This window comes from Myxocyprinus asiaticus, chromosome 4 (assembly GCF_019703515.2).
Source record: "Myxocyprinus asiaticus isolate MX2 ecotype Aquarium Trade chromosome 4, UBuf_Myxa_2, whole genome shotgun sequence".
NCBI lineage: Eukaryota > Metazoa > Chordata > Actinopteri > Cypriniformes > Catostomidae > Myxocyprinus > Myxocyprinus asiaticus.
In genome coordinates this window covers 51728158-51754183 of record NC_059347.1, presented here as the reverse complement: position 1 = coordinate 51754183, position 26026 = coordinate 51728158, and the positions used below count along the sequence as shown (strand labels likewise).

Below are 26026 nucleotides of genomic sequence, written 5' to 3'. Positions count from 1 at the left end.
TCACTACATCGACACAACGTCGAGTGAGTGACAGATAGGGAACACTGTATAGTGTGATAACATGCCCCGCTAATCATGGTCAATATGAGTTAATTGAACATTATCTTTTTTCCTGGGCATTAACGGTTGAAATGTTCAAAATATTTGTTTGTAGCCAAAGGTATTTTGCGATGAAGAAAAATTTTTTTTAACCATAGTACCCTGAGAAATATTTAGTTAAGTACAAAGTGTGAATATTTGGTTAAGTACATCTATTCATTTTATGTTTCTAAGGCCACTTGGAGTAATACAGGTTTGTGAATGAGACCCAAAGTTAACAGATTTTTCCCCCCATTTAATTTCATTTTCTGAAACTGAGACAGATTTTGTTAAGCCTGCCACAGAGCTGAGATCTGCCTGTGCAAGCTAACAGAATAAAAGCTAACAGGTTCAAATACAAAATGCATGTCATTTCCGAGTCATCTCTCTCCTGACAAATTATGCTTTTCGAGGTGAACATTGCTCTGCAGTTTCATTTCACACCTAGAACTTTTGTCCTCACATTTGTCCTCACATTTAAATGAAATGACAATGCAAGTTTTGCATGAGAGTAGGAATAATGAAACTCTAAATTAATTTCGACCCAAGTTTTGGCTTGAAAACAAGGCATGCATGATTCAGTTTTTCCAACTACAGTTTCAGCATCATTTTCCAGAGGCAGTGGCAGGTTTTCATGCTCATCTCTCCAGTAAATGTTTATGTTGTGGAACAAAGAGGAAAAGCTCATTAATGGTTAATCCATAATTCACAAATGGAGGTCATACTACTCTAATGAGAGGACTTAATGAGCATTCATTGCGGCTGGGTTAACAGAGGTGACAGACAAAGGATGCTTTGGTTTACTTAAGGATATGAATGCAGTAGCTGCAACTTCTCTCAACTCACCTGAGTTTCTGAGGCCACAAACAGTGGATTTATTCTTTTAATGAATATTGTGTGTTGGATGCTGGTCACCAACATGGGATGCTGGTGTGCTGATGTCCCTAACAGGCTTCTTAACTAGCTTAACCAACAAGACTTCCTTAGTCAACCAGGTTCACTACACTGTCAAAACTGAAAATGTGCAGTTGTAACATCATGTCCTAGACACGACATTATAAAGTGTCATTCGGAAAAAGTAGGCCACTTGATTTAATTTGTTAATTTAGTGTAATTCATTATGTATATAAAAATAATGATGCTAATAATAACTGTTATGTTGCAGCTGGTTAGGACATGTTTAAAGGATCCTTCACTACCTTATCTGATCATTAAAAGTTGCTTTCTTTGGTGTAACCTAGCTACAACAGTGTACAATGACCATGCTGTTCTATCAGCTTGACCAGCACTTAACAACTTGTACCAGCCTACAAATGCATGGTCTTTTAAGAAAAGAAGCCCAGTACCACCACAGAAAGTTTATTTTATCTTGAGTACATCTCATTTCTTCCACATCCCATTTCTGAGGTCATTTACATACAAGTTCACTTTTGACAGATTGCTTTAGATAAAAACCCATGAGGTTGCTTTCCTTGATAGATGAAGCTACTGTGATGTCATGATGAATACAGGATAAATATTCTTTGAGAAATCAGCCCTTTGTCATGAGAAGAGTGCCTGTGATGTTCTGAGTGATGAGACAATGCCTTATAAGTAATAAAAGAGCAAATCCCACTTACCAGCCTGTGTTGAACTCCACGTGGGCGTCAAAGAAGCCCACAACAGGAGCAGTGGCAGCGTTCCAGCCATGAATCCTGGCCCGAATGAGTCCCTCACGCTTACTGTTCCTCACGATCTTCACCAGACCGGGATATCGCTTGTTCACATAATGATCCAGATTGAACTTCAGCTCCACTGAAACAGAGAGACAAAAAAATGCAAACCATGTCAATTAAACCTCCATCGTCAGTAATATTAATTTGTTTAGCAGGATTTGGTGAAATTCTACATTTAAAGGAATATTTCGGGTTCAATACAAGTTAAGCTCAATTGACAGCATTTGTGGGATAATGTTGATCACCACAAGAATTAATATCAACTCATCCCTCCTTTTCTTTAAAAAAAAAAGAAAAAAAGAAAAAATCAGGTTACAGTGAGGCACTTACAATGGAAGTGAATGGGGCCAATTTTTGGAGGGTTTAAAGACAGAAATTTGAAGCTTTCAATTTTATAAAAGCACTCACATTAATTCTTATGTTAAAACTCATGTATTATATGTGCTGTAAAGGTGTTTAAATTGTCATTTTAACTATCTTTTTTGGGGTTTAGGGTTTGTAATTTTTTTTAAAACTGGCTATAACTTTACACAGAAGGTTAGTAAGTGATTTTATCACACTAAAATCATGTTAACACTTATTGTTTATGTCTTCTGGCTATACTTTTGAAATAGTGAGTATTTTAATGTTCAAAAATTGGCCAACATTCACTTGCATTGCAAGTGCATCACTGGAACACAGATTTTTGCTTTTTTTAAAGAAAAAGAGGGGCGATTCGAAATAATTATTTTTGGATTATCAACACTATGCCACAAATGCTGTCGATTGAGCTTAACTTTTATTAAACCCAGAATATTCCTTTAAGAATTGACTCTTTTCAATTCATGAGATGGAATTTGAACTGAATTGGCCACGTCCCACAGGATGTTGAATTTGAATGACATTAAAATAAATTTTCTAAACTTAAATTCAAAGGAATATTCTGAGAAATTAAAGTGTTCTTCCACCATTATCCATAAAATGAATATGTACTTATTAACTCTTGTACACAACTTATCAACCCCGTTCCATCTGTTCGAGTCAAATCTGACCAGAAACATAAAATGTGGAAACCCCATGGGGCCTGGGTAGCTCAGCGAGTATTGACGCTGACTACCAGAATTTTCCCCCGATAAACTTAACTGTATAAAAAAAAGAAAGACGTTTTAGTGGCACAGTAGATGATGCTGTAAATAAATCTACCTGGATCTCCCCCACTCCTTTAGTCTCTCGGAGTTAGCTATCTGTCCTTATTCAATAAGAGCTATGAGAGGTAAACAAATGGAGTGCACGGAGAACACACACACACTCAGACAGACACACACATACACACACTGGGGGAAGATAGATGAGTGTTTGGGCTCTTTCCTGCAGGTTGCTGAGTGTTCTAGTTTCTATGGGGAGAGAAATAAGGAGGAACAGAGCACTCTTTAAGGCACTGATGCAAAAAACTCCCTCCCCTCTCATTCATCAACTCACAAAAACGATTAACATTTCAATGTTTCAGTGATTCAGGGCAATGGAATTTTTTTACTTTGTCAGTGAACTTGTCCACCTAAGAAAAGGATATGAAACTATTAGGCTGCATATTAATGCTGGGATGACAAGTTTACACCTGCTCGTATATACTCAAATGGTGGCAATGGCATAATGTTTCTTCCATGATCAAAACTGAAAATAGTACTGGTAGGGCATGGTTCAACACCCAGGTCATGGGTTTGATTCCAATGGAATAAACATACTGATAAGAATACTTTGCAAAGCGGTGAGTGAATCAACAATTTTACCCCAAAATCAAAGTAAAAAATATTATGTTTTAGTTTTGAATTGTTTTCATGACATTTAAGCACATTTTCCCTGCAGATTCTCATTACTTTAATATGAAAAAAACATTTAAAAAAATAAAAAATAAAATAAAATAAATATAAATAAATGTAATAAAAATAATTTTTCTCATTCTCATTACAGTAATGGAAATAAAATTATATTCTCATTACTGGAATAACACAATGGAAATAATCATGTCTGGAGTTTTACTTTTTTATTATTATAATCAACATGATTTAAATTAAGTACAAGAAATACCACCATGATGACATATGATTGTACTTTACAAATGTAATTTACAATTTAAATAATATATCTTTTTTTTTTTTTTTTTTTTTATTTATTTTTTACAGCAAGGAGACTTTCTTATGCAAAATAACATTTCTTGTTTTTTCTTTTGATTTTTGGGTGAAATAAATGTAAAGTAAATGAATAAATAAATATTTTAATGAATTCTATTCATGTTGACTGCCTTTATTGTTAGGTCTGCTCCACTTACAGCCTAGCCAACATAGGGAGGGCACAATCCGCAATTCAGTGTGCTAAACTGTACACACACACACACACACACACACACACACACACACACACACACACACACACACATACGTGTTGTGAAAAGTTATAGGATTCCCTCCAGTGTGTTCTGAACGCAGCTGTATTATTGAAACAATAAATCGTAAGGCAGAAATATTTCATAAAATTTCACCAATCAATAAAGAACAAATATCCATCCATCATGCCATGAATAGAAAAAAAAAAAAAGGTTTTGGAACACACTATATAAAAACTGAGGATTATAAAAAATATTTGAAATGCATGCTGATCCTGATAGATGAGCAATGGCAAAGGAATTGCTTCACTTTATTTAATCAACATAGAGGCTTTATCATTTTTCATCTGCATATCAAGATCTCAAGTTTGATATACAACCACACATAATAACTTGTGAAAGCTGCATATGGCACTGGAATAGCAATTCATGCAATTAAAGAATTATCCTCATGGATGCACACGTGTGTGTCAGTAAAGCTTAAAATGATGCTATCCACAGAATTTGGCTATGTCTTATGAATTTTATTTCATATATTTTCACAATGAGAGTGTGTAAATGATTACAGAATTTTCATTTATGTGTGAATTATTCCTTTAATAGTTGAATTTAGTGTTAATGGCCAGCCACAATAATAGGAAGAAAACCTTTAAAAAGAACAAAGTAACAGTAAACACCAGCACATACTCAGTCCTGAATGCATTATAAAACATTACCCACACAGTAGGAGCGGTGTGGAGAATGCTTTAATGGCATTACAGCTATCTTCCCAATTTGCTGTTATCTCAAATACTCAGCTTCTCTGGATGCAGCCGTTTACCATTTCTAATTTTATATGCTAATTTCTTGCTGATGTTACAGCTTCTCTCGGCTGACATTAAACTGTTAACATGCAAAGGTTGCCTACTTGACCTTTTCTGAACGCTGTAGCTTGTCGCCTCTTGTTTAGCACACGTGTCCAAAAAAATTGCGGGAGGTACAGGCACTCTCGCCACTTCAATAATGAATTGACCTTAGTGAGCATGTCTCTGTCTCTCTAAGTCTGGTGTCCAGTATGAAGACATTTAATAGAGTTGCGTACTCATGTCACTCTATTCGCCGGAGCCAATAAGGTTTTAATCCTCATTTTCTGTCCCTCCATCAACTCTGTCTGTTCAGATTAATCTCTGCTGAATCCTGTTATGCAGGGTAACATCAATTCTCACCTTGTGAATATTATTAAGGGATATTGTGTCTGTTTTTCACGTCTCATCATACATTGAGGAGTACCGTGTCCTTGAAATTCAATTCATTTAGGCATTGCTTGTAAACAGATCATGATGGATTTCAGTCTAAATGAACAGAAATGCAGGTCCTTTAGACAAAGAGTATGTTTAATGCTTTTCAAGGGCATTGTATATTTTTTATTTTTTATGCAAAGATTTTCTAGTAAATGACCTCTGGCTTCGTTCCCAATAGTAAACTGTTATTCCTAAACCTAGAGAGCTAGGCAACTTAATTATGCTGTCTTCTAAGGTACCTTGTTTTAGGTGTCGATCAGGCAAAACGACTGCAGCACGTATCAGTGGAAACTGTAAACGGTGACTCGAAGAATGAGCAATCTCTTTTTTCTTTTGAAGGCTATTTATAAACATGCAGCTGTTTTCAACAGTACCCACCTAAGAGATTAGCCTTTTGCTTGAGCTGCTCATCTCTTGCTGTTTATTTTTCGTCTTTCTGTTCATCTTTAAGTGCAGCCTCAAACCATGCATTAAAAAAAATATATAATACAAGTGCAGAGGTTGGAGGTTTTTTTTTTTTCGCGCAGCTAAAAACACTAACTGCAATAGCATACACAAACTGCTTTAGTAGTGAGATATTTTGTCTGATGATGACGATGTGGACACAACATTTTATGTAAAAAGAAAATTATTATATATGTTCATAAGGATCAGTAGAAACTTACTGGTACACTTTCAATACGCCTTATTCATCAAACACCAAAAAAAATAAAAAAATAAATAAATAAATATATATATATATATATATACTAGTAAAATCATAAATGGACATGTTTATAAACATCATGTTCTCACCGCTGTCACTGTTGTCGTCAACCAGTATGATTTCTTTAAGCACGTGTGCTGGGGTGTGGTTGACCACGCTGTGTACAGACCGCAGGATGACAGAGAGAGCTTCGTTCACAAAGATGAAGACCACAGAGATCTGAGGTAGGTCTTCTGGGTAGGTCATCTGCTTACACCTGGAGGAGGAGTAGTAAGCAATATATTCAGTTTTGAAGCTTTATAGCTGGAATATTCAACATATTTAGTATGATAAAATCATAAAATGTCATTTTCATAGGAACATGAAATCAAATTTGATCCTATTTAACTTAGCAAAATATGTGCTTGAACGTATGTCTTATGCATGCTATTTTCAAAAAGAAAAACAAAAAGGTTTGTTTCTTTATCCTTTTTTGTTTGGTTTCCAGGGAACATGCATATTGATAAAATGTGTATAATGAAAAACAAAAGCAGTTGCTATGTGCACAAAAAATGTGTACAGAAATAATAACCAAATAAAGAAATAAAAATATGCATTAAAAAAAGAAATACATCAAATTATGGAAGAATGCTGCATTATTTTTCTTTTTATGTTTGAAGGAATGTAGGGTCTAGGACATTGTAAGGCACTTGGCATAATTGGCAAAAACATGTTATTGAGTGGTGATTACAATTACAGAAAAATTATGTTTGAAAAATGATTACAAATAAAGTTCTATATACAAATAAAGCAAAAATGTTTCAGAATACGCTTACAATACACCATGAGCTCAAAAGTAAAACATGGATTAATCCAAAATCCACTTAAATTTGTATTAACTGCAGTTATTTGACAGAATTCAAGGGTTAAAGCCCTAAGCTGAAGGAGAAACAGGCAAAGGCACCATACTTCATTACCCCTGTGATCTCTAGTAGCTGCAAGGAGAGATTAATAAAATATTCAACACCCATGTGAGCTGAGTTCCGCACCTGAGTTGGAAGAGAAATGGACTCACTCTGATCAGGTCAACCTGACTGCAATGCCATGGTAACAAGGTTTATATATGGTTTAGTGTTGCTGTTGTTTTTTTTTTGTTTTTTTTTTTACACATGACAGTATTCCAGGACTGCTGGCCTTATTTAAACCACAGCCATGTTTTATTGACCCAGTGGGAAAATATAAAGGGAATATAACATATAAAGGGAATATAAAGAGAAAGGCTGCATCTTCCTCTAAACTGTGAGCAGGATTCAAACCCTGTTGAATTCTGAGATCAATACATCAACTGCATGGTTTTCACAGCTTCTGCCATAGCTGTATAGGATCATGGACACATCACACACACACACTACGAGAATTCAAAATGGGCTTACAATGAGTATATTCAGAATAAAATTCAGAATTTCATCAAATGCTATTTAGTCTTAGTATAATCATATTTCAAGTGCCTACCCGGAATACTCTCAAGTATATACTGTATGTTGCTTAAATGTGCCATATTATCACTAAATTACATTCATTTGGAGACTTTCTGAACACCTTGATATCTGGGACCCTATTTCAGGTACCTAAATAGAATAGAATAGAATAGAATAGAATAGTCCATATATGGCCAATGTATAGTTGTATATATCTTGGAATTTGTACCATTTATTTGTTCTTTCTAATATTAAATTGGAAAGTTTGTGTGTTGATAGAGGGACAACATTCAGCTATGTCGTTTTCATATTGACAAAAACACATAACTGAGTGGTGAATGAGTTTGCAATTAAATAATCATCATGTTTGCAAATAAAGAAAGCAAAAATATTGCAGAATATACTTAGTGTCATGTGTATTTTGTTGGTTCATGTTTTTAATGTCTTTTATTTTGAAAATCTAGTTCCTGTTTCATGTCATGTGGTTCCCTTCTCATGTGATTTCATGTTTCCCTCCATGTTCATGTGTCTTGTTTTCATTGGTTTATTGTCTCATTATCTTGGTTAGAGTTCTTAGTGTTTATTGGTTATCTTTGTCATTTGTGCTCCCATGTCCATGTATTTAACCCTCATGTTTTCCAATGTCCAGTGTCAGGTATTGTTTGTTGAATGTAATTTTGGTTGTGAGTTTCAAGTTTATGTCGAGCCAAGTCTATGTCAAGCCAAGCCAAGTTCATGTTTATGTTTCTTCATGTTTGTAGTTAGGGTTTTTGGATTACACTGTTGGAATAAATTTGCACTTGGGTTCTTTACTTCATGGTCATCGTCTTTGTCATTGCCAGTGCCAGCAACAACATTACACTTAGATTAAGTTGAAAATGCTAGTGCAAAGTTTTATTAGAACGATATGCATTTATGAGATAAATGGCACCCTAGAGCAGTTCTGAGATTGGTAAAAACAAGAAAGGAATGAAAGAACTACAAAACAACCTGACATCTCAAAACTGAAGATTAGTTGTCTTACCTCAAACAATACTTACATACTGACTGTTACTAACCAGCCCTCAACACATGCTTTAAAGGGACAGTTCACATGTTGCTACAATTCCATTCCACATTTTTTCCTCTACAAACACAAAATGAGATGTAAGGCAGAATATAGGGACCGGCATCCTCAGTTACCATTCACTTTCATTGCATTTTTTTTCCCAAACATTAAAAGTTAATGGCGACTAAGGCTTCTGTCTAGGATTTTGTGTTCCACAGAAGAGGAGAATTCTTACTGGTCTAAAACAACAATCAGTTTTGTATTTTAATTATTGCCCTTTTCTAGTGGAGAAAATCATTCCAACATTACTGCTATTTCACACTGTAAATGCTCACTGGTTACTATGGCAACCATAAGTACTTGAGTATTTGATCAACATCTTATTATGAAGACCCTCCCTCCCCCACCCATCCATCCTAAGCTGTGGGGGAACTGCATGGCTCCTAGTCCGTGTGGACTTTACTCTCCGCTATTTTAATATGGCTGAGGATTACAGGCCTCAGGAATGGGTTATATTTCATAAAATATGATTAGAGCGACTAGGTTTGGCATTTAACAGATTAAAATGCTCAGAGCTGTCACATTATTGAGCAGTACCAAAGTTGTTTGCACACGAGAGGGTATATTGAACAAATAATTAATAGAATTATATAGATCCAGGACAGTAAAAGCATAGATGCATCGATATTGCATAAAAACTCATTTTGAGCTAGTAGATGAACTGGTATCGCTAAATAATGAGTGGTGGTCTATCTCAAAGTGTGCAGACAATATAACATTAACCATTTTATTATTTCTCCATTACTGTAAGTAAATTTAGAACTGCCTTTGTCTCACTGAATATATTAAATTTTTATAATAGAATGGTGGATTATAAAATCTATATCTTTTCTATAGCTGACTCTATATCTGGCCATGTTTAGCATTTCTGCTACAATATGTGGATGATATTAAGTTTTGGTGCAGAAATACACTTACAAAGATACAAGTTATTTCTCTTTTACATTGCAATTTGAAAACATTTGAGAGTTTCAGGAAATCAGCTTTGATTGTAAGAGATTAAATAAAAGAATGCGAGAAATGGAATAAAAGAGAATGGTAGGATACGCACCTAACCACAACTGCAGTTTCACTGCAGTAGAGGACTACTTAAACTCTTCAACTATGCACAACTGACAAAATATTGACAGTTTCTTTAAAGTAAAAAAAGGCCATTTTAGAAGTGTTCGGAGCATGCTCAAATAGTCTATGCCACACTATATGAAAATGTTTTGATACATAATGTATGAGTAGGCCTGGGTGGTATGAAGGTAAATGGTAGAAACGTGACAACTGGTAGAGATTTTGCAATACCATTTACGTCACAATAGATATGTTTGCCCGGCTATAAGTGGGGAGGACTGCATCACGTTATTTACATGTTAGATCAACCAAGAAACATGGAGAAATGTACAAATATGAAGCTCAGTGTGTCCCAAACAGTTGAGACAAGGTTGTTCCTTGAATTTCATTTGTTAAGTATTTAATTCACTGGATAATAAAAATGCATAACCACATAGTTATTTCATATATAAACTGTTATTTAAATTTCCAGCAAAAACAACTATATTGTGATATCTAACATTAACATGATATAAAATTGCTCTTACCATGATACAAGATTTTAGTTATACCACCCACTCCTATATATGAAGAGTGGTTTAAAGAATCTTTCTGATTTAGTATTAATTTATGCAGCCAACATAACAAATCACAGAGGCCTAATGCTCCACTAAAACCATCAGTGTGTAGTTTGTAATACCAGAGGGTAATATTTGCATGGCCACTTCCTTCATTACAACATCCATAAATTATTTTCGGGTCAGAATTGAGGAGAAACAGGTAAGAGCTGATTGCATCTGAACTGCACCCAGGGCAGTGCTCTCATTCAACATATTTTTTTTCAAATTAAAGTATAATTACTATTTATTCACTTGGCTTGAACATTTAACATGTTCGATGTTAATGCATTATACAAACTTTACAATATTGAAGCACTCGCCCAGGAAGGATCAAAGGCATTTGTCCATCACATTTAGCTATGCCACCCTGATATAAGATTAGCCTCTATCCTCCAGCAGCCCACATCATTCATTTCCAATAGCTCACAATAATCCTCACTTAACTCTACTTTTCTACCACATGCACTCTATTAGAATTAGTGAAAAATACTTCTGATAGCATTGTGTGTTTTTATCCATCCATCCATCAGTCCTATCCATTACATACCCTCCTACTCCCCGCCCCCTCCAACAATCACCACCTGTCAATGATATTTAATGACTCGGCCCGTCCCCCACAGAAAATCCCTTTAGCCGATCTGGTGGAGTAACAGCTTACCTTGTTCCTTTTAAAAATGTACACATACATATTCACAAAAGTGTCACATAGTCTTTGTGAGTCAATAATGGTGATGTTTAGTGTTGACTTTAGGGAGCAGCAGTTGGAGAACAGTACAGCTGAAATGATTCATCTCTTACAGAATATGGAATTTAGGCACTCCAATGATATCCAAAACCATTCAGTCAAATAATGTAAAATAATGAGTTTTCAATGTTAAACATTTCCACAGTGCTTACATTTTAGGAGAAATTAACCTTGATTATAGTTGTCTCTCCACATTAAACTGGGATAAGACAAAGTATTTTAATATGAAAAAATACACACACACCATAACCTTAAAATGTGGGCAACAGTTAGTGATTAAAGCAGAGATATGAATCCAAGCATGAATTTGAATTATTTCTTATGTCTAATAAAGTGTGATTAAACGAACCTAAGCAAGCGTGAAGCAAAAGGCTGGATTCCAATGCATATAAAAACAAAACATTATGATATTTAATGTGGCAGCTGAGCAAATATCCTTCAAAGCTATTTATAACTTTCCTCCAACACCATGTAGTTCCTGCAGTCATAGCAGCATAAGGAAGGCTTGATTGATCAGGCCATTAAAGTATTTCTTTTGCTTCCCAGTGGGTCGCTATTTTTCCAGTGCCTTTTTTCTTTTCCCTCAATTGTTCATGCAAAGCCCCATGAATACAAAACTGATGCCACCAGCAGTACTATTCCATTAAATGTGCATGCACACATGCATTTTTAAAATAAATCTGGGTAAAGCAGTCTGCATATTATCAAAGCAGAGAAAAGCTCCACTGTGTTCAGGTAAAATAGCAATAGTGTCAAAACAACAATGCTGTGTCACATTCTTTATCAGTATCTTTGTGTTGTTGTTTTTTTTAGCTTCAATATCTAAACACCCTCAAAACAAGATAAATTTACAAGGGAAGCAAAAATGCACAAGGTTTTAGGATATATATATATTTTTTTTTTTTTAGGTTTAAGGTTTAGGGAAGGGAGCTGCGTTTTGTTGATTTAAAACTTGATAGAGCATTAACCTTAACCTCATTTGTTTGGGAAAACTTTTAACTCACTTTTAGTGCCACACAGTGGACATTTCACTTCCTAACTGTGGTGTTGTGTGTAATGAACATCCTGATTACTTGCGTAACCTCCGTTCCCTGATGGAGGGAACGAGACGTTGTGTCCATGTAGTGACACTAGGGGTCACGCTTGGGAGCCCGAAACACCTCTGGTCTTTGATAAAAGGCCAATGAAAATTGGTGAGTGGTATTTGCATGCCACTCCCCCAGACATACGGGTATAAAAGGAACTGGTATGCAACCACTCATTCAGGTTTTATGCTGAGGAGCCGAGACAAGGTCCGGCCATTTCAGCGGGTAGTTTAGCGTTGTGGCAGGAGGGACACAACGTCTCGTTCCCTCCATCAGGGAACGGAGGTTACGCAAGTAACCAGGACGTTCCCTATCTGTCACTCACTCTACATTGTGTCGATGTAGTGACACTAGGGGTCCCTATACAAAACGCCGCAACTGGCTGAACTGTGTTATGTGAACTGGCGGTGTGTGACGGGCAGACCACTGTGTGCCTCGTAGCCAGCACACCAGGCTGACACGTAACCTCCCCCAACATAGTTATGAGTGTCGAATGGCCCTTTGGGGACAAGTCGACTACCCAAGAGATAGAGACAGGCTAACCCAGTCATGGCCTCTTTTCCCCTTCTTTTTTTTCACTCCCTAAAAAAGAAGGGGGATTATCCGACTGGGCCGCGAGGTCTAGTCAGGGGTGTCCCTCCCAAGGGGAGGACACCGCGGAGACCACACCTCGCCCAAAGAGAGGGGGGATATTTAAGTGGGAAAAATACATCACATGGTCTTGCTGACCATGTGGAGAGTCTCATGGTAGATCCTACCCACGGGAGAGGAGTTACTACAAACATGGAGACTGTGGCAGAGGGGGCTCTGCCCAAGGAAGACGCAGTTTGCCAACAGGGAAACGAATTAGTGGAAGATATACATTGCATGGGGTTACCTTACAGGGAACCGCCACATGCGGAGCACCTACCCCAGAACAGGGCTCTTAGTTAGCATGTGTACTGGACCGGCAGTGAGTCTCTCTGAAAACTCGACTGCAACAGGGCTTGGAGGAAGTCAACCAGGGAACATAGTTTGTGAACACTACTGGGAATTAATGGTGCACGTCTTCAGCTCAGAGGAGGTGAAAGGAGCTATGTGCAAGCGATACACCCAGCCGGCTATCCCGGGCTTATCCGCTTGTATTGCGTGCCACTACCTGGGATGAAACCGGTTCCACCCAGAGGTTGTAGAACCTTGCAAAGGTGTTGGGTGTTGCCCAGCCTGCTGCTCTGCAAATGTCTGTTAGAGAGGCACCCCTGGCCAGGGCCCAGGAGGCCACTACACCCCTGGTAGAATGGGCTCATAGCCCTACCGGGGGCAGCATGTCCTGGGCGTGATATACCATAGTTATGGCGTCAATGAGCCAGTGGGTGATCCTCTGCTTGGAGACAGTGCTTCCTTTCCGCTGTGCACCAAAGCAGACAAAGAGCTGCTCAGAGTTCCTAAAGCTCTGCATGCAATCCAAATAGATGTGTAAAGCGTGCACCAGACACAGCAACGACAGGGCTGGGTCTGCCTCCTCCTGAGGCAGCACTCACAGGTTTACCGCCTGGTCCCTAAAAGGGGTCGTGGGAACCTTGGGCACATAGCCCGGTCGGGGTCTCAGGATCACTTGAGAGTAGCCCGGACCAAACTCCAGGCATGTTTCGCTGACAGAGAACGCTTGCAGGTCTCCTACACTCTTGATGGAAGTGAGCGCAGTCAGGAGGGCACAGCTGACTGCAAAGGCTCAAAGGGGGCTCTCTGTAGACCCTGAAGAACTACAGAGAGGTCCCAAGAGGGAAAGAGGCGCAGTCTGGAGGGATTCAGCCTTCTGGCACCTTTCAGGAACCTGATGATCAGGTCGTGCTTCCCTAAGGACTTACTGTCCACTGTGTCGTGGTGTGCTGCTATAGCAGCAACATACACCTTCAAGGTGGAAGGGGACAGCCGCCCTTCCAACCTCTCCTGCAGGAAGGAAAGCACCGATATGACTGCGCATCTCTGGGGGTCTTCCCGTCGGGAAGAACACCACTTAGTGAACAGATGCCACTTAAAGGCATACAGGTGCCTCGTAGAGGGGGCCCTAACCTGAGTGATCGTGTCTACCATCGCAGGTGGGAGACAGCTTAGGTCTTCCGCATCCCGTCCAGGGGCCAGACATGGAGATTCCAGAGGTCTGGGCACGGGTGCCGGATGGTGCCCCTTCCCTGAGAAAGAAGGTCCTTCCTCAGGGGAATTTGCCAGGGGGGAGCTGTCACGAGGAGTGTGAGGTCCGAGCACCACGTCTGGGCGGGCCAGTAGGGTGCTACCAGGATGACCTGCTCCTCGTCCTCCCTGACCTTGCACAGGGTCTGTGCAAGTAGGCTCACTGGGGGAAACACATATTTGCGAATGCCAGGGGGCCAGCTGTGTGCCAGCACATCTATGCTGAGGGAGGCCTCGGTCAGGGCGTACCAGAGCGGGCAGTGGGGAGGATACTTGGGAGGCGAACAGGTGCACCTGTGCCTGTCGAATCGACTCCAAATCAGCTGGACCACCTGAAGGTGGAGTCTCCACTCTCCCCTGAGGGTAACCTGTTGTGACGGCGCATCCGCCGTAGTGTTGAGGTTGCCCGGGATGTGAGTGGCTTGCAGCGACTTGAGGTGCTGCTGACTCCAGAGAAGGAGACGGCGGGCGAGTTGTGACATACAACGAGAGCGCAAACCACCTTGGCGGTTGACATATGCTACCGTTGTCATGTTGTCTGTCTGAACTAACACGTGCTTGCCCTGGATCAATGGCCGAAACCTCCGCAGGGTGAGCAGAATTGCCAACAACTAGAGGATACAACGACGACGCGCCTGGGGACCAGTTCTAGAGGAACACCTGCCCGTAGGAATGAGAGGTCGATCCAAGGGCTGAAAAGACGGTGAAAGACCGCGGTGTGTCCCGTGGTGCCATGGCCATCTCGGGACTCGAGTCTGGAGCCAGTGCTGAAGCGGCCTCATATGCATCAATCCAAGCGGGGTGGCCACCGCCGAGGATGCCATATGCCCCAGGAGCCTCTGAAGAAGTTTTAGTGGAACCGCTGTTCCCTGTTTGAACGCCTTCAAACAGGCCAGCACCGACTGGGCGCGCTCATTCGTAAGGCGCGCCATCAAGGAGACTGAGTCCAACTCCAAACCGAGAAAAGAGATGCTCTGAATCGGGAGGACCTTGCTCTTTTCCCAGTTGACCCGAAGCCCTAGTTGGCTGAGGTGTGAGAGCACCAGGTCCCTGTGTGCGCACAACACGTCTCGAGAGTGAGCTAGGATTAGCCAGTCATCGAGATAGTTGAGAACGCGAATGCCCACCTCCCTTAACGGGGCAAGGGCAGCCTCGGCGACCTTCGTAAAGACGCGAGGAGACAGGGACAGGCCGAAAGGGAGGACTTTGTACTGATATGCCTGACCCTTGAGCGCGAACCGCAGGAAGGGTCTGTGTTGAGGAAGGATCGAGGCGTGGAAGTACGCATCCTTCAGGTCTACCGCCACGAACCAATCTTGATGCCGGACGCTCACCAGAATGTGTTTTCGTGTCAGCATCTTGAACGGGAGCCTATGTAAAGCCTAGTTCAGAACTCACAGGTCCAAGATTGGCCTCAACCCACCGCCTTTTTTCGGTACGATGAAGTAGGGGCTGAAAAAACCCCTTCTTCATCCCAGCTGGAGGGACAGGTTCTATCGTGCCCTTCCGTAGGAGGGTAGCGATCTCCACGCAAGGTAGCAGCGTTTTCGACTTTCACCAAGGTGAAGTGGACACCGCTGAACCTGGGTGGATGCCCGGCGAAGTGAATCGCACAGCTGAGTAGGACGGTCCGGACCAGCCCTCGTGACAAATTGGAAAGCGCAAGCCATGCATCCAAGTTCCGTGCAAGGGGGACCAAAGGGACAACGTCATCGGATGTACCAGCAGGTGGGGCCTCGCAGCGGGGTGGAGCTCGAGGTGCCACACCACGTCGTGGCCATGCTGAGTCTAAGGACATCGAAGCACTTACCTGGCTCCTTGTGACCACCCCCGGAACAGCCTGGGATGGGGGAGGAAGAGGCCTGTCCTCATGACCCGTGGAGACTGTCACATCGGGGGTGGATTTGTGCCACAGCTGGGCGCTCAGGGGCGGGAGACCGCCGCTGGAGCGCCAAACCTGCCAAATGGAGTGGTGGACGGTGGTCGTGATGACGGCCGTACACACCGAATACGTGACCCAGGGAACAAGGAAACCACTCTTGCTGAGCTCTTGAGTATTGCAGCCACTTGGGCATGCAGCGCAAAATGCAAAAGGTAACAAAAAGATGAAGATCTGCTTACCAGCTCCAGAGCAGCGGGTTTCGTTGTCCCTGGGTTGCCCGTCTCAAGGGCACTTTGAAGCCTTTCACGGGTTCTGGGCGGCCGCGAGACAGGTGGCGTCTGCTTCCTGCAGTGGGCTCCACGCCGGGGCCGGGCCGAAGGGGTGGGCTTCGGTGGAGCCGGTGCAGTCACCGCAGGGGGACGCCCTTGGCGATGAGTAGACGGGGTGCAGGATCTTGAGCTGCGCCGGGGCAGGATATGCCGGCTAGCATTCATCTACTGCTTACCATCGAGAACTGCTGGGCAAAGTCCTCGACAGTGTCGCCGAATAGGCCCACCTGGGAAATGGGGGCAGCAAGGAATCGTGTCTTGTCGACCCATCTTGTCGACCCATCTTGACCAGGTTGAGCCAAAGGTGGTGCTCCTGGACCACTAGTGTGGCCATTGTCCGCCCAAGAGACCGCGCCGTGACCTTCATCACTCGGAGAGCGAGGTCGGTCGCCGAGCACAGTTCCTGCATCAATCCCGGGGCGGAACTACCCTCGTGCAGTTCCTTTAGCGCCTTGGCGGACTTGCAGGAGAGACATGGCGTGCAGGGCGGAGGCGGCTTGTCCAGCGGCACCGTAGGCCTTGGCCGTCAGAGATGACGTAAACCTACAGGCCTTAGACGGGGGCTTTGGGCACCCGCACCAGGTGGCGGCGCTCTGTGGGCATAGGTGCACCGCGAGCGCCTTTATCCACCGGGGGATTGCCGAATAGCCCTTGGCTGCCCCACCATCGAGGGTAGTGAGGGCGGGGAAGCTGAAAAGATTGGGACCGGGCAGTAAAGTGTCTCCCGCGACCTTGTCAGCTCTTCATGCACTTCCGGGAAGAAAGGAACGGGGCCGGGGCATGGCTTTGAGCGGCGCCAGCGAGCCCAGGAACCAATCACCGAGCCGCGAGGGTTCAGTGAAGAGCGGTGAAATCCACTCTAACCGACGCTCGCGGCTGCCCGGGAAAGCATGTCATCATCTCCGCGTCAGCCTGTGACTGGGCAATCGACCCCGAAGGGAGGAGCCCAGCTGAGGCTTCTGACTGGACGAGCCCGCTCTCCGATGCTGCACTCGAGAGATCATCACTTTCGCGGGCTCTGAATAAGAGGTCGAACTCGCCGTGAGACGAGCCGGCGGACTCACCCGGAAGCCCGATCGGGCAGACGAGCATGCTGGGGAATGGGAGGTCCGCGGGGGGATACCCGGCGGAGGCGGTCCCATTGGGGTCCCCAAATCGCTCCCAGTGCTAGCCGCACTGGTCTCATACCCATTTCTTACGAAAGCGAGCCGCGACCGCAACGTTGCCACGGACATATTCTCGCAATGAGAACATGACCATCCACGAACGCTGTCTCCGTGTGAGCAGTGCCCAGACATGAAAGACAGTGATCGTGACCATTAGAAGGCAAGAGATAACGAGCACAACCAGGAATAACACACAATCGGAAAAGCATCTTTAAAAAGATGCGTCTTTAAAAAGACGTTCCGTGTGTGCGCTCTTTTAGAGAAATATATACTCTTTTAGAGGGGAAAAATGCTCTTTCAGAAAATATACTCTCTAGTTTTTCTGCCGAAGCGCCCAGGGGCATTCATATCCAGCAGAGGTGAATGAACAGTAGTATTCAGCTCAATGAGCATGACCGTTCGGCTCCTTTTATACCCGTATGTCCGGGGGAGTGGCATGCAAATACCACTCGCCAATTTTCATTGGCCTTTTATCAAAGACCAGAGGTGTCTCGGGCTCCCAAGAGTGACCCCTAGTGTCACTACATCGACACCAACGTCGAGTGAGTGACAGATAGGGAACAGCTCCTTTTATACCCGTATGTCTGGGGGAGTGGCATGCAAATACCACTTGCCAATTTTCATTGCCATTTTATCAAAGACCAGAGGTGTTTTCGGGCTCCCAAGAGTGACCCCTAGTGTCACTACATCGACACAACGTCGAGTGAGTGACAGATAGGGAACCATGTAATGTCATTTTGCAATAATCAGAATCAGAATCAGCTTTATTGCAAGGTATGCTTACACATACAAGGAATTTGTCTTGGTGACAGGAGCTTCCAGTGCACTTTACATATACACACACACACACATACATACATACATACATACATACATACATACATACATACATATACACTACTGGTCAAAAGTTTTTAAACACTTGGCTGAAATGTTTCTCATGATCTGAAGGCGTATGCTTAAATGTTTGAAATTATTTTTGTACACAAAAATATAATTATTAATTTATTTAATTATAAAACTAAAATTTAATTTAAAAAAAAGTTTTTGAAATTGATGACTTGGATCAAATAATAAAGAAAAGCAGCCAATGAGTGCCCAACATAGATGGGAACTCCTTCAATACTGTTTAGAAAGCATCCCAGGGTGATACCTCAAGAAGCTGGTTGAGAAAATGTCAAGAGTACATGTCTGCAAATTCTAGGCAAATTGTGACAACTTTGAAGATGCTAAAATATAATACAGTTTTGATTTACTTTGGATTTTGTTTAGTCACAACATAATTCCCATAGTTCCATTTATGTTATTCCATAGTTTGATGACTTTACTATTATTCTAAAATGTGAAAAAAAAATAACTAAAAAAATAAATAAAGAATGTGTTCAAAACTTTTGATCGGTAGTGTACATACACACATACACAAATTTAAATACAAAACTGTTATATACAGTGCAAGGGAATGTAATGGAAGAAGAGGTAGGATGTGTTGGATAAATATAAAAAGACTAAACTTTGAATTGCACATAATTATTGCTCAATGGGGCAGTTTTAACTGTTCATGAGATGGATAGCCTGAGGGAAAAAACTGTTCCTGTGCCTGACGGTTCTGGTTCTCAGAGCTCTGAAGCATCAGCCAGAAAGCAAGAGTTCAAAAAGGTAGTAGGCAGGGTGAGTGGGGTCCAGCCTTTTTCCTCACTCTGGAAGTGTACAGTTCTTGAAGGGAGGGCAGGCGGCAACCAATAATCCGCTCAACAGTCCGAACTGTCCTTTGTAGTCCTCTGATATCTGATTTCATAGCAAACCAAAGTTATGTAATTTTCATGAGATCAGGATGCATAATTCCTTTAGTGACTCAGAAGGCAAACTACGCAAACTGCTTGTGCAAATAACGCAGACTTTTTTTCAAAAAAATTTCTTTGATTTAAGTGTATTTTGTCTTGTTCAATTGGAAGATTTTATTCACTTTTAGGCATAAACCTTATGTTCTAACACCCATTTTTTTTGCAGTGTAGGTTGGTTAATCATAGACTGATGGGACTGAATGAATTTACAGTATATGCAAATTTCAAATGACAGAGATGCTTTTCCCACACAATATGAGCTGAGCTCTGTGGGTCGTTCATATAGATTCACAACCATAAGTAATTTTACACTTTCATTGCTCTAGTTACTACATCCAATCTAAGCCATTGCTCAAGTCTGAATTTGTACTGCTGGACAGAGGGAGGCAGGCAAGCAGATATGGGTTTTATCAGGATGAGAGATGGACTCATCCCTGTGAAACAGAGCTAAAGCTGCCTGTCCAGTTATCATAATTTGACCTGGAAACAAGACATGACAGAAACCTAAATTAAGACTTATTTCTGTCTCTCTCTCTCCCCCCCCTCCAACTCTCCCTGAATCATTTATCTCTATGAGATTTAACCTCTAACTGGTCTGCTCTGCATGTTTTCAGTCTAGGAGCAACTGTCTGATGGCAATCATCCCTTTACTATAAGCATCATCATTTGCCTTGTCACTGCACCATGTTTTCATTGATAACGTCTCATTAGCAGGAGAAGAAGTGCTGAAGAAGTTGATGCATCTGAACACCCTTTTGACCTCATTTCCACTAATCTAGTGGTTTTCAACTGGTGGGTCATGACTAGTGGTCGACAGATATTTGGGTTTTCTATTGGCGGATGCCGATACCGATATCTACAACATAGGGTTGCCAATAGCAGTATACTGTAAATACTTTAATGATGGGAAATGAGATATCACCTACAGGAAATAAAAATGGCTGAAATGCAATAAACACTCAATAAACACTTATTATTACGTATATTAAAAAAATTTAAATAATTTTTGGTAGTTTAAAAAAAAACAAAAAAACACCTAGATCCATTTTTAAAAAGATGGTTGGCTGGTCTTAGCTGGTTAAAACTGGTTTAGCTGGTCGGACAGTGCAATGTGTGCCCAAAGCCCCTATAAAGCCAGCAAACAGACCAGCCTGACCAGGTTTGGAGGCCAGCTAAGACCAGCAAACCAGTTTAGGCTGGTTTAATCATTTATTTTTTCAGCAGGGCTGGGTCACCACAGATGTTCAAGGTAAAATCTGTGTCCTGAAGTAAAACCAGTGGAGAATCAAAGGTAGAGGATAAGAGGGATTTCTAAAATTCCATCTATTCTTTTGTACATGTGCACAGTCACTGTTAGCATGTCTGGAACTGGGTAAACACATGAAGAATGTGCCAATCCATTTCATTCATTTTGGAGTGCTCAATTTCCTTGCAAATGCTGTCATCCTTTATCCTTATCCAAGTCAATAATAAAATGCCTCCTTGATGTAGTTATATCGGTTTTCTTTGGTTGGTGGTAAATTAATTTGCGTCAAGTACTTTGATGTGAGGTCAGCCTGACATTTTTAAGTGACTACTTTTCTTGTGCTTGCATTAAAATATGCATCCTTTGTTTGGGAAAGTACATCAAATGGACCTTCGACCGGAGAGACTGAAGAACGAGTTATCCCAGGCATCTAAAATTAAACATACATTAAAGAGAAATGGCCATCAATTACACTGCCCCTCAGGACATCAAAGACCTTTAGAGAGCTACTCAATTAGAAACACATCAAATGTGGTTGGATGGGCGTAAGAAACATAGAGCACTCTGAGGCTCGGTGCTATTGGCTGAATGCTATTGATTATGTCCTTGATGATGAAACACTGTAAAAATAATATTTCTTTTTGAAACCGTTTGCAGCAGATGTTGCAACAATAATCTAATATAACAATAAAACCAATATATGTTTGACTGTAGACTAGAACTAGATTTAATAAAAGAAACCACTGTTCAAAAAGTTGTTGCATTTATTAAAAAATAATAATACAAAAAAAAAAAAAAACAATGTTTCCCCAAAGAAATATGGCTCATTACCATAACTGTAGGTCGTTTGCCATGCAACTTGGCACATACATTTTTAATTCAACTGATGTCACATTTGTGTATCAGCTATTTTACAAAGGCTTTGAATGTGGCTCATCCAATCAGAATTCAAACAGATTTAACAGATCTATTTAAAAAAAATACTTTCTTACATTTTTAATTGGCCAATCATTAGTAAATGTGTTTCAGTGTTAAATGTAAAATTGTGGAAGTGAGGAATGCAGGCACATATTTTAATTTTTGTAGCCTGTGAATTTTATTTTAACACTTTTGACCAGTTTGTAGATGCTCTGTATGTTACAGAATTCATTATGACACTTATGTTTCCACTCTCATAACAAGAAATGTATGACTTCAATATGCGTGTAATAATAGGAGCAGCCCCTTATGCAATGTGAGGCTGGATTTGCAATGGGTTGGATAGTAAAAGTCAGATGGAGATATCTTAAGTAACACATGTTTTTGTAGAGGAGCATGAATAATTGTGTTTTTTTAAGGGATGCACGCAGGAAGCATTATTGCCAAGACACACATACACACAAAATGAATACATTTTTTCAAATCAATTATTGCAAAGACAACCTCAATCAAAACAGCTTAAATAAAACACAGAACTATCAGTATCACACATCTTTTTGAAATCATCAGAGGTTTTAATGGACATTTCCAAATTTTCATGCATTAGCTTTCACATATTTTTACAGCTGATAGCCACAGTTTCAGAGTAACTAAATAAAAGTAGCAACGTTACTAACTTAAAGCTAAAGTCTCATATGTACCGTTGAATTCAGATTAATTAGTGAATCAATTTATTCGAATGGTTCATGTAAATTAACCAATTAAAAAAATCGATTGCTTGATTCATTTGTTGCTGCACAGAAGTCCTTTGCTGCATTTCATAAGTCGCAATATTTCGCTAGATGCTTCTCATCACTGTTTTTGTGTTTTCCAGTTGTATTAGTTGCATTTTGTATACATTTATCTGTTCATTTGAAGGCTGTCACTCTAACTGTGACCCTCACTGTTTTTGGCCCAGATAAATACTTCTGTAACTATAAAAACTTAAATTATAAGTAGCTTGGAGAGTCATAGTGTCAAAGACGATTTCCCACCATTGCTAAAAACCCTTACAAAACCCTTTGGCATTGCTGCCAAAGGTTTGCCGGAGGTTCACCACTACCGGTGAAGTGCTGCAAACTTCTGGCGAACATTTGCGGTGTATCATAAGCTCATTTGCATGTGAAAATAAAGAGCAGCAAATTTGCACCAAGTTTGTGACTAGTTTAGATTTTTTTGTAAGGGAACCAATAACCAAGGGGTTAGGACCAATGAGGAACCAAACCAGCAAAATAAATAAATAAATAGTGGAGAAGCCATTGGCATATCTTGTGTCATCATATCTGTTCCTTTCCTGTTTCATGTTGACAGATATCAATGCCACAGATAGCACAAATTATCTCCTCTCAATCAATGGATCTGTGCTTTGTCTCTGTGTTCTAAATATAACTTGATATGAATGGCCATTAATATTCCACAACTGTTTCTAAGGCCTGTTTTCCATATAAAATACCCATGGACTCTTATTGCATTATTAACATTCCTAACATTAACACTATTCTAGTGGGCAGGGATAATATTCCTACACAGTAATATTTCATTTCTCTAACACAATGTTTTTTATTTTATTTTATTCTTTACTGCTAGCTATTGACTCTATTAATGCGATTCTCTCCTGAAGGGTGTTGTGACGCTAAAATGTAGGGAGTGATTCAGCCACTAGGCTATTTATAAACCCTTTTCCTTTGTACAACATGGTCTGAAAAATCTATCCTGCAGTGTAGTTGGTTTTAAAGGGCCATGGCTTTTGTGATAACACTGGCCAAAGCAGCACATAACAAAGTTGTATTTTGTAACATGCCACTAGTTTTCCTTTTCATTTTTACCAAATCACAGAGCTTTACAGTCATCTCTGCTGTGAAGAACCTGCTTAAACCAGCCAAAGTGGTTAGCTGGTCTCAAAGCCTTGCAAAGCTGATCTGTTTAAATGGTTTTTAAAAGGCTTTTTTGCAAAGCTAGGTGACCAGCTTCAAGCTAATCAGCTACACCAGCTAAACACCAGCTTGGCCAGGCTTGGAGACCAGCTAAACAATCTTAAACCAGCTAAGACCAGCAAAACCATGTGGTTAATAATGTGAATGAGATGGTTGACAATACGTGTAATTTGTTACTGTGATTGACATGATCAATGCACAAACTTAAAAAAACAAAAACAAATGACAATACATGTAATTTTCGACTGTGATTGACATGATCAATGCACAAACTTAAAAAAACAAAAACAAATGACAATACTTGTAATTTTTGACTGTGATTGACATGATCAATGCACAAACTTAAAAAAAAAAAAAAATGTAACTCATTCAGTGCATTTAACATTATTAGCAGCACTTTTAACAGGTGTGCGTCAGACTAGAACAAATGCCTATGCGCACACACTGCGGCTTACCTAGACATCTATTCTTATCTCAACCTCCAACAGCATGTTCTGTGTATAAAGTCACTGCAGCATACTCACTTTTTTGGTCTGTAGTCCGGAATGTTCCTGTCCAGGGAGATGCGATCACTGAGTTGCGCATTGTAGCCATACTCCTCGTATCTCCCTTCACCCTCTCGGCTGTTTTCCCCCAGTGTGGCCGCTGCACCACCCTGTCCGAGACCTCCAGGACCCTCGACCAGACCCATGGGCTTGGCCAGACCTGCAGGGAAATTGGAAAAAGATGTTTTAGGTTTTAACTTCAGTTAATATGACAGCAATCTCATCCTCAGAAGGCACAACTACAGACCGTCCACATTCCGATTAATAAAAATGTGATGCACTTTGCACACAAAAGAGGAAAACACTTTCTTGATTTAGGCCATATCCACCATAACCTGTTTTCATCTGAAAATTTTGTTTTCAGTTTCCTAAATGTCATTGTTTTCCAGAGTATGCGATAATAGTTATAATTTTCGAAATACTCCATTTTCAATAGAGGAAAACACCATTCTAGTGTGTATCAGAGGCATAAATGTAGCGAAATTAATGCATTTTCAAACGAAAATTATTAATGCGAACATGGCCTTTGTAAGCGCTAATCTGGCTTCCGCACTTCCATCAATAAGTGCACATAGGCTTTTTATATAATTCCACCTAGAAACTAAGCCATGTTTACAAGGTACCAAGTTGATACAACAATCTTTAAGGATGAAATCATCACTGGATGTGCCAAAGTTTGCCTGTTAAGTGACATGAAGACATTGAGAGTTTTGTTTGAGGTACTTAGCAGCAAGTAAACTAGTTTTCCAAAAGCATAACTGCTTCTGCGTTTTTTTTTTAGTTGCATCTGTAAAATTGCCTTAATTTATTTTCTCTACTGTCCTGCACTTAGTCTCTAAGTCACATTCTCAGTAGTGTTTTCTTTACAATCATTCAGATTATTGTGGTATATCATATTTAAGATAATCTTGCCCCTTAAAGGTATAGTTCACCCAAAAATGAAAATTCTCTCATTATTTACTCACCCTCATGCCATCCCAGATATGTATGGCTTTCTTTCTTCGGCAGAACACAAACAAAGATTTTTAGAAGAATATCTCAGCTCTGTAGGTCCATACAATGCAAGTGAATGGTGATCAGACCACTGTAGTTCCAAAAATCACATAAAAGAAACATCGAAGTAATCCATAAAACTCCAGTGGTTAAATCCATATCTTCAGAAGCGATATAATAGGTGTGGGTGAGGAACAGATCTATTTTTTTTATTTTTTACTCTAAATCTCCACTTTCACTTTTAGTGAAAGTCACATGTGGTGCCTGTTTAGTTTCACTTTCACATCTGAAATTGAAAGATAAAGTGGATATTTACAGTAAAAAAAATACTTAAATATTGTTCTGTTTCTCACCCATGCCTACTATATTGCTTCTGAAGATATGGATTTAAACACTGGAGTCATATAGATTACTTTTATGTTTCCTTTATGTAATTTTTGGAGCTACAAGTCAAGTCAAGTCATTTTTATTTGTATAGCGCCTTTCACAACACACATCGTTTCAAAGCAGCTTTACAGAAGATCAGGCATTAACAGAAGATAAAACTGTAATATCTATAATGTCTTAGAGTCATCATTGTGTAGTCTGATAAAATACAATTGTGAATTGTGCTTAAAAATAAATAATTAAATAATAATTGTATTTATAACCCCAGTGAGCAAGTTGAAGGCGACTGTGGCAAGAAACACAAAACTCCATAAGATGTTGGTTAATGGAGAAAAATAACCTTGGGAGAAATCAGACTCATTGTGGGGGCCAGATCCCCTCTG

General features: G+C 40.4%; 1 protein-coding gene across 1 annotated transcript in view; it reads right to left on the bottom strand.

Annotated features, from left to right (window-relative positions):
- Window positions 1–26026, bottom strand: part of LOC127439565 (polypeptide N-acetylgalactosaminyltransferase 9-like) — a 149923-nt gene that overhangs the window by 89290 nt on the left and 34607 nt on the right. Inside the window, exons 2-4 of the mRNA XM_051695726.1 lie at window positions 24243–24423; window positions 6228–6394; window positions 1698–1872 (exon numbers count right to left, since the gene is read on the bottom strand). Coding sequence (XP_051551686.1) covers window positions 1698–1872; window positions 6228–6394; window positions 24243–24423 — 523 coding nt within the window. The remainder of the gene's footprint in view (window positions 1–1697; window positions 1873–6227; window positions 6395–24242; window positions 24424–26026) is intronic.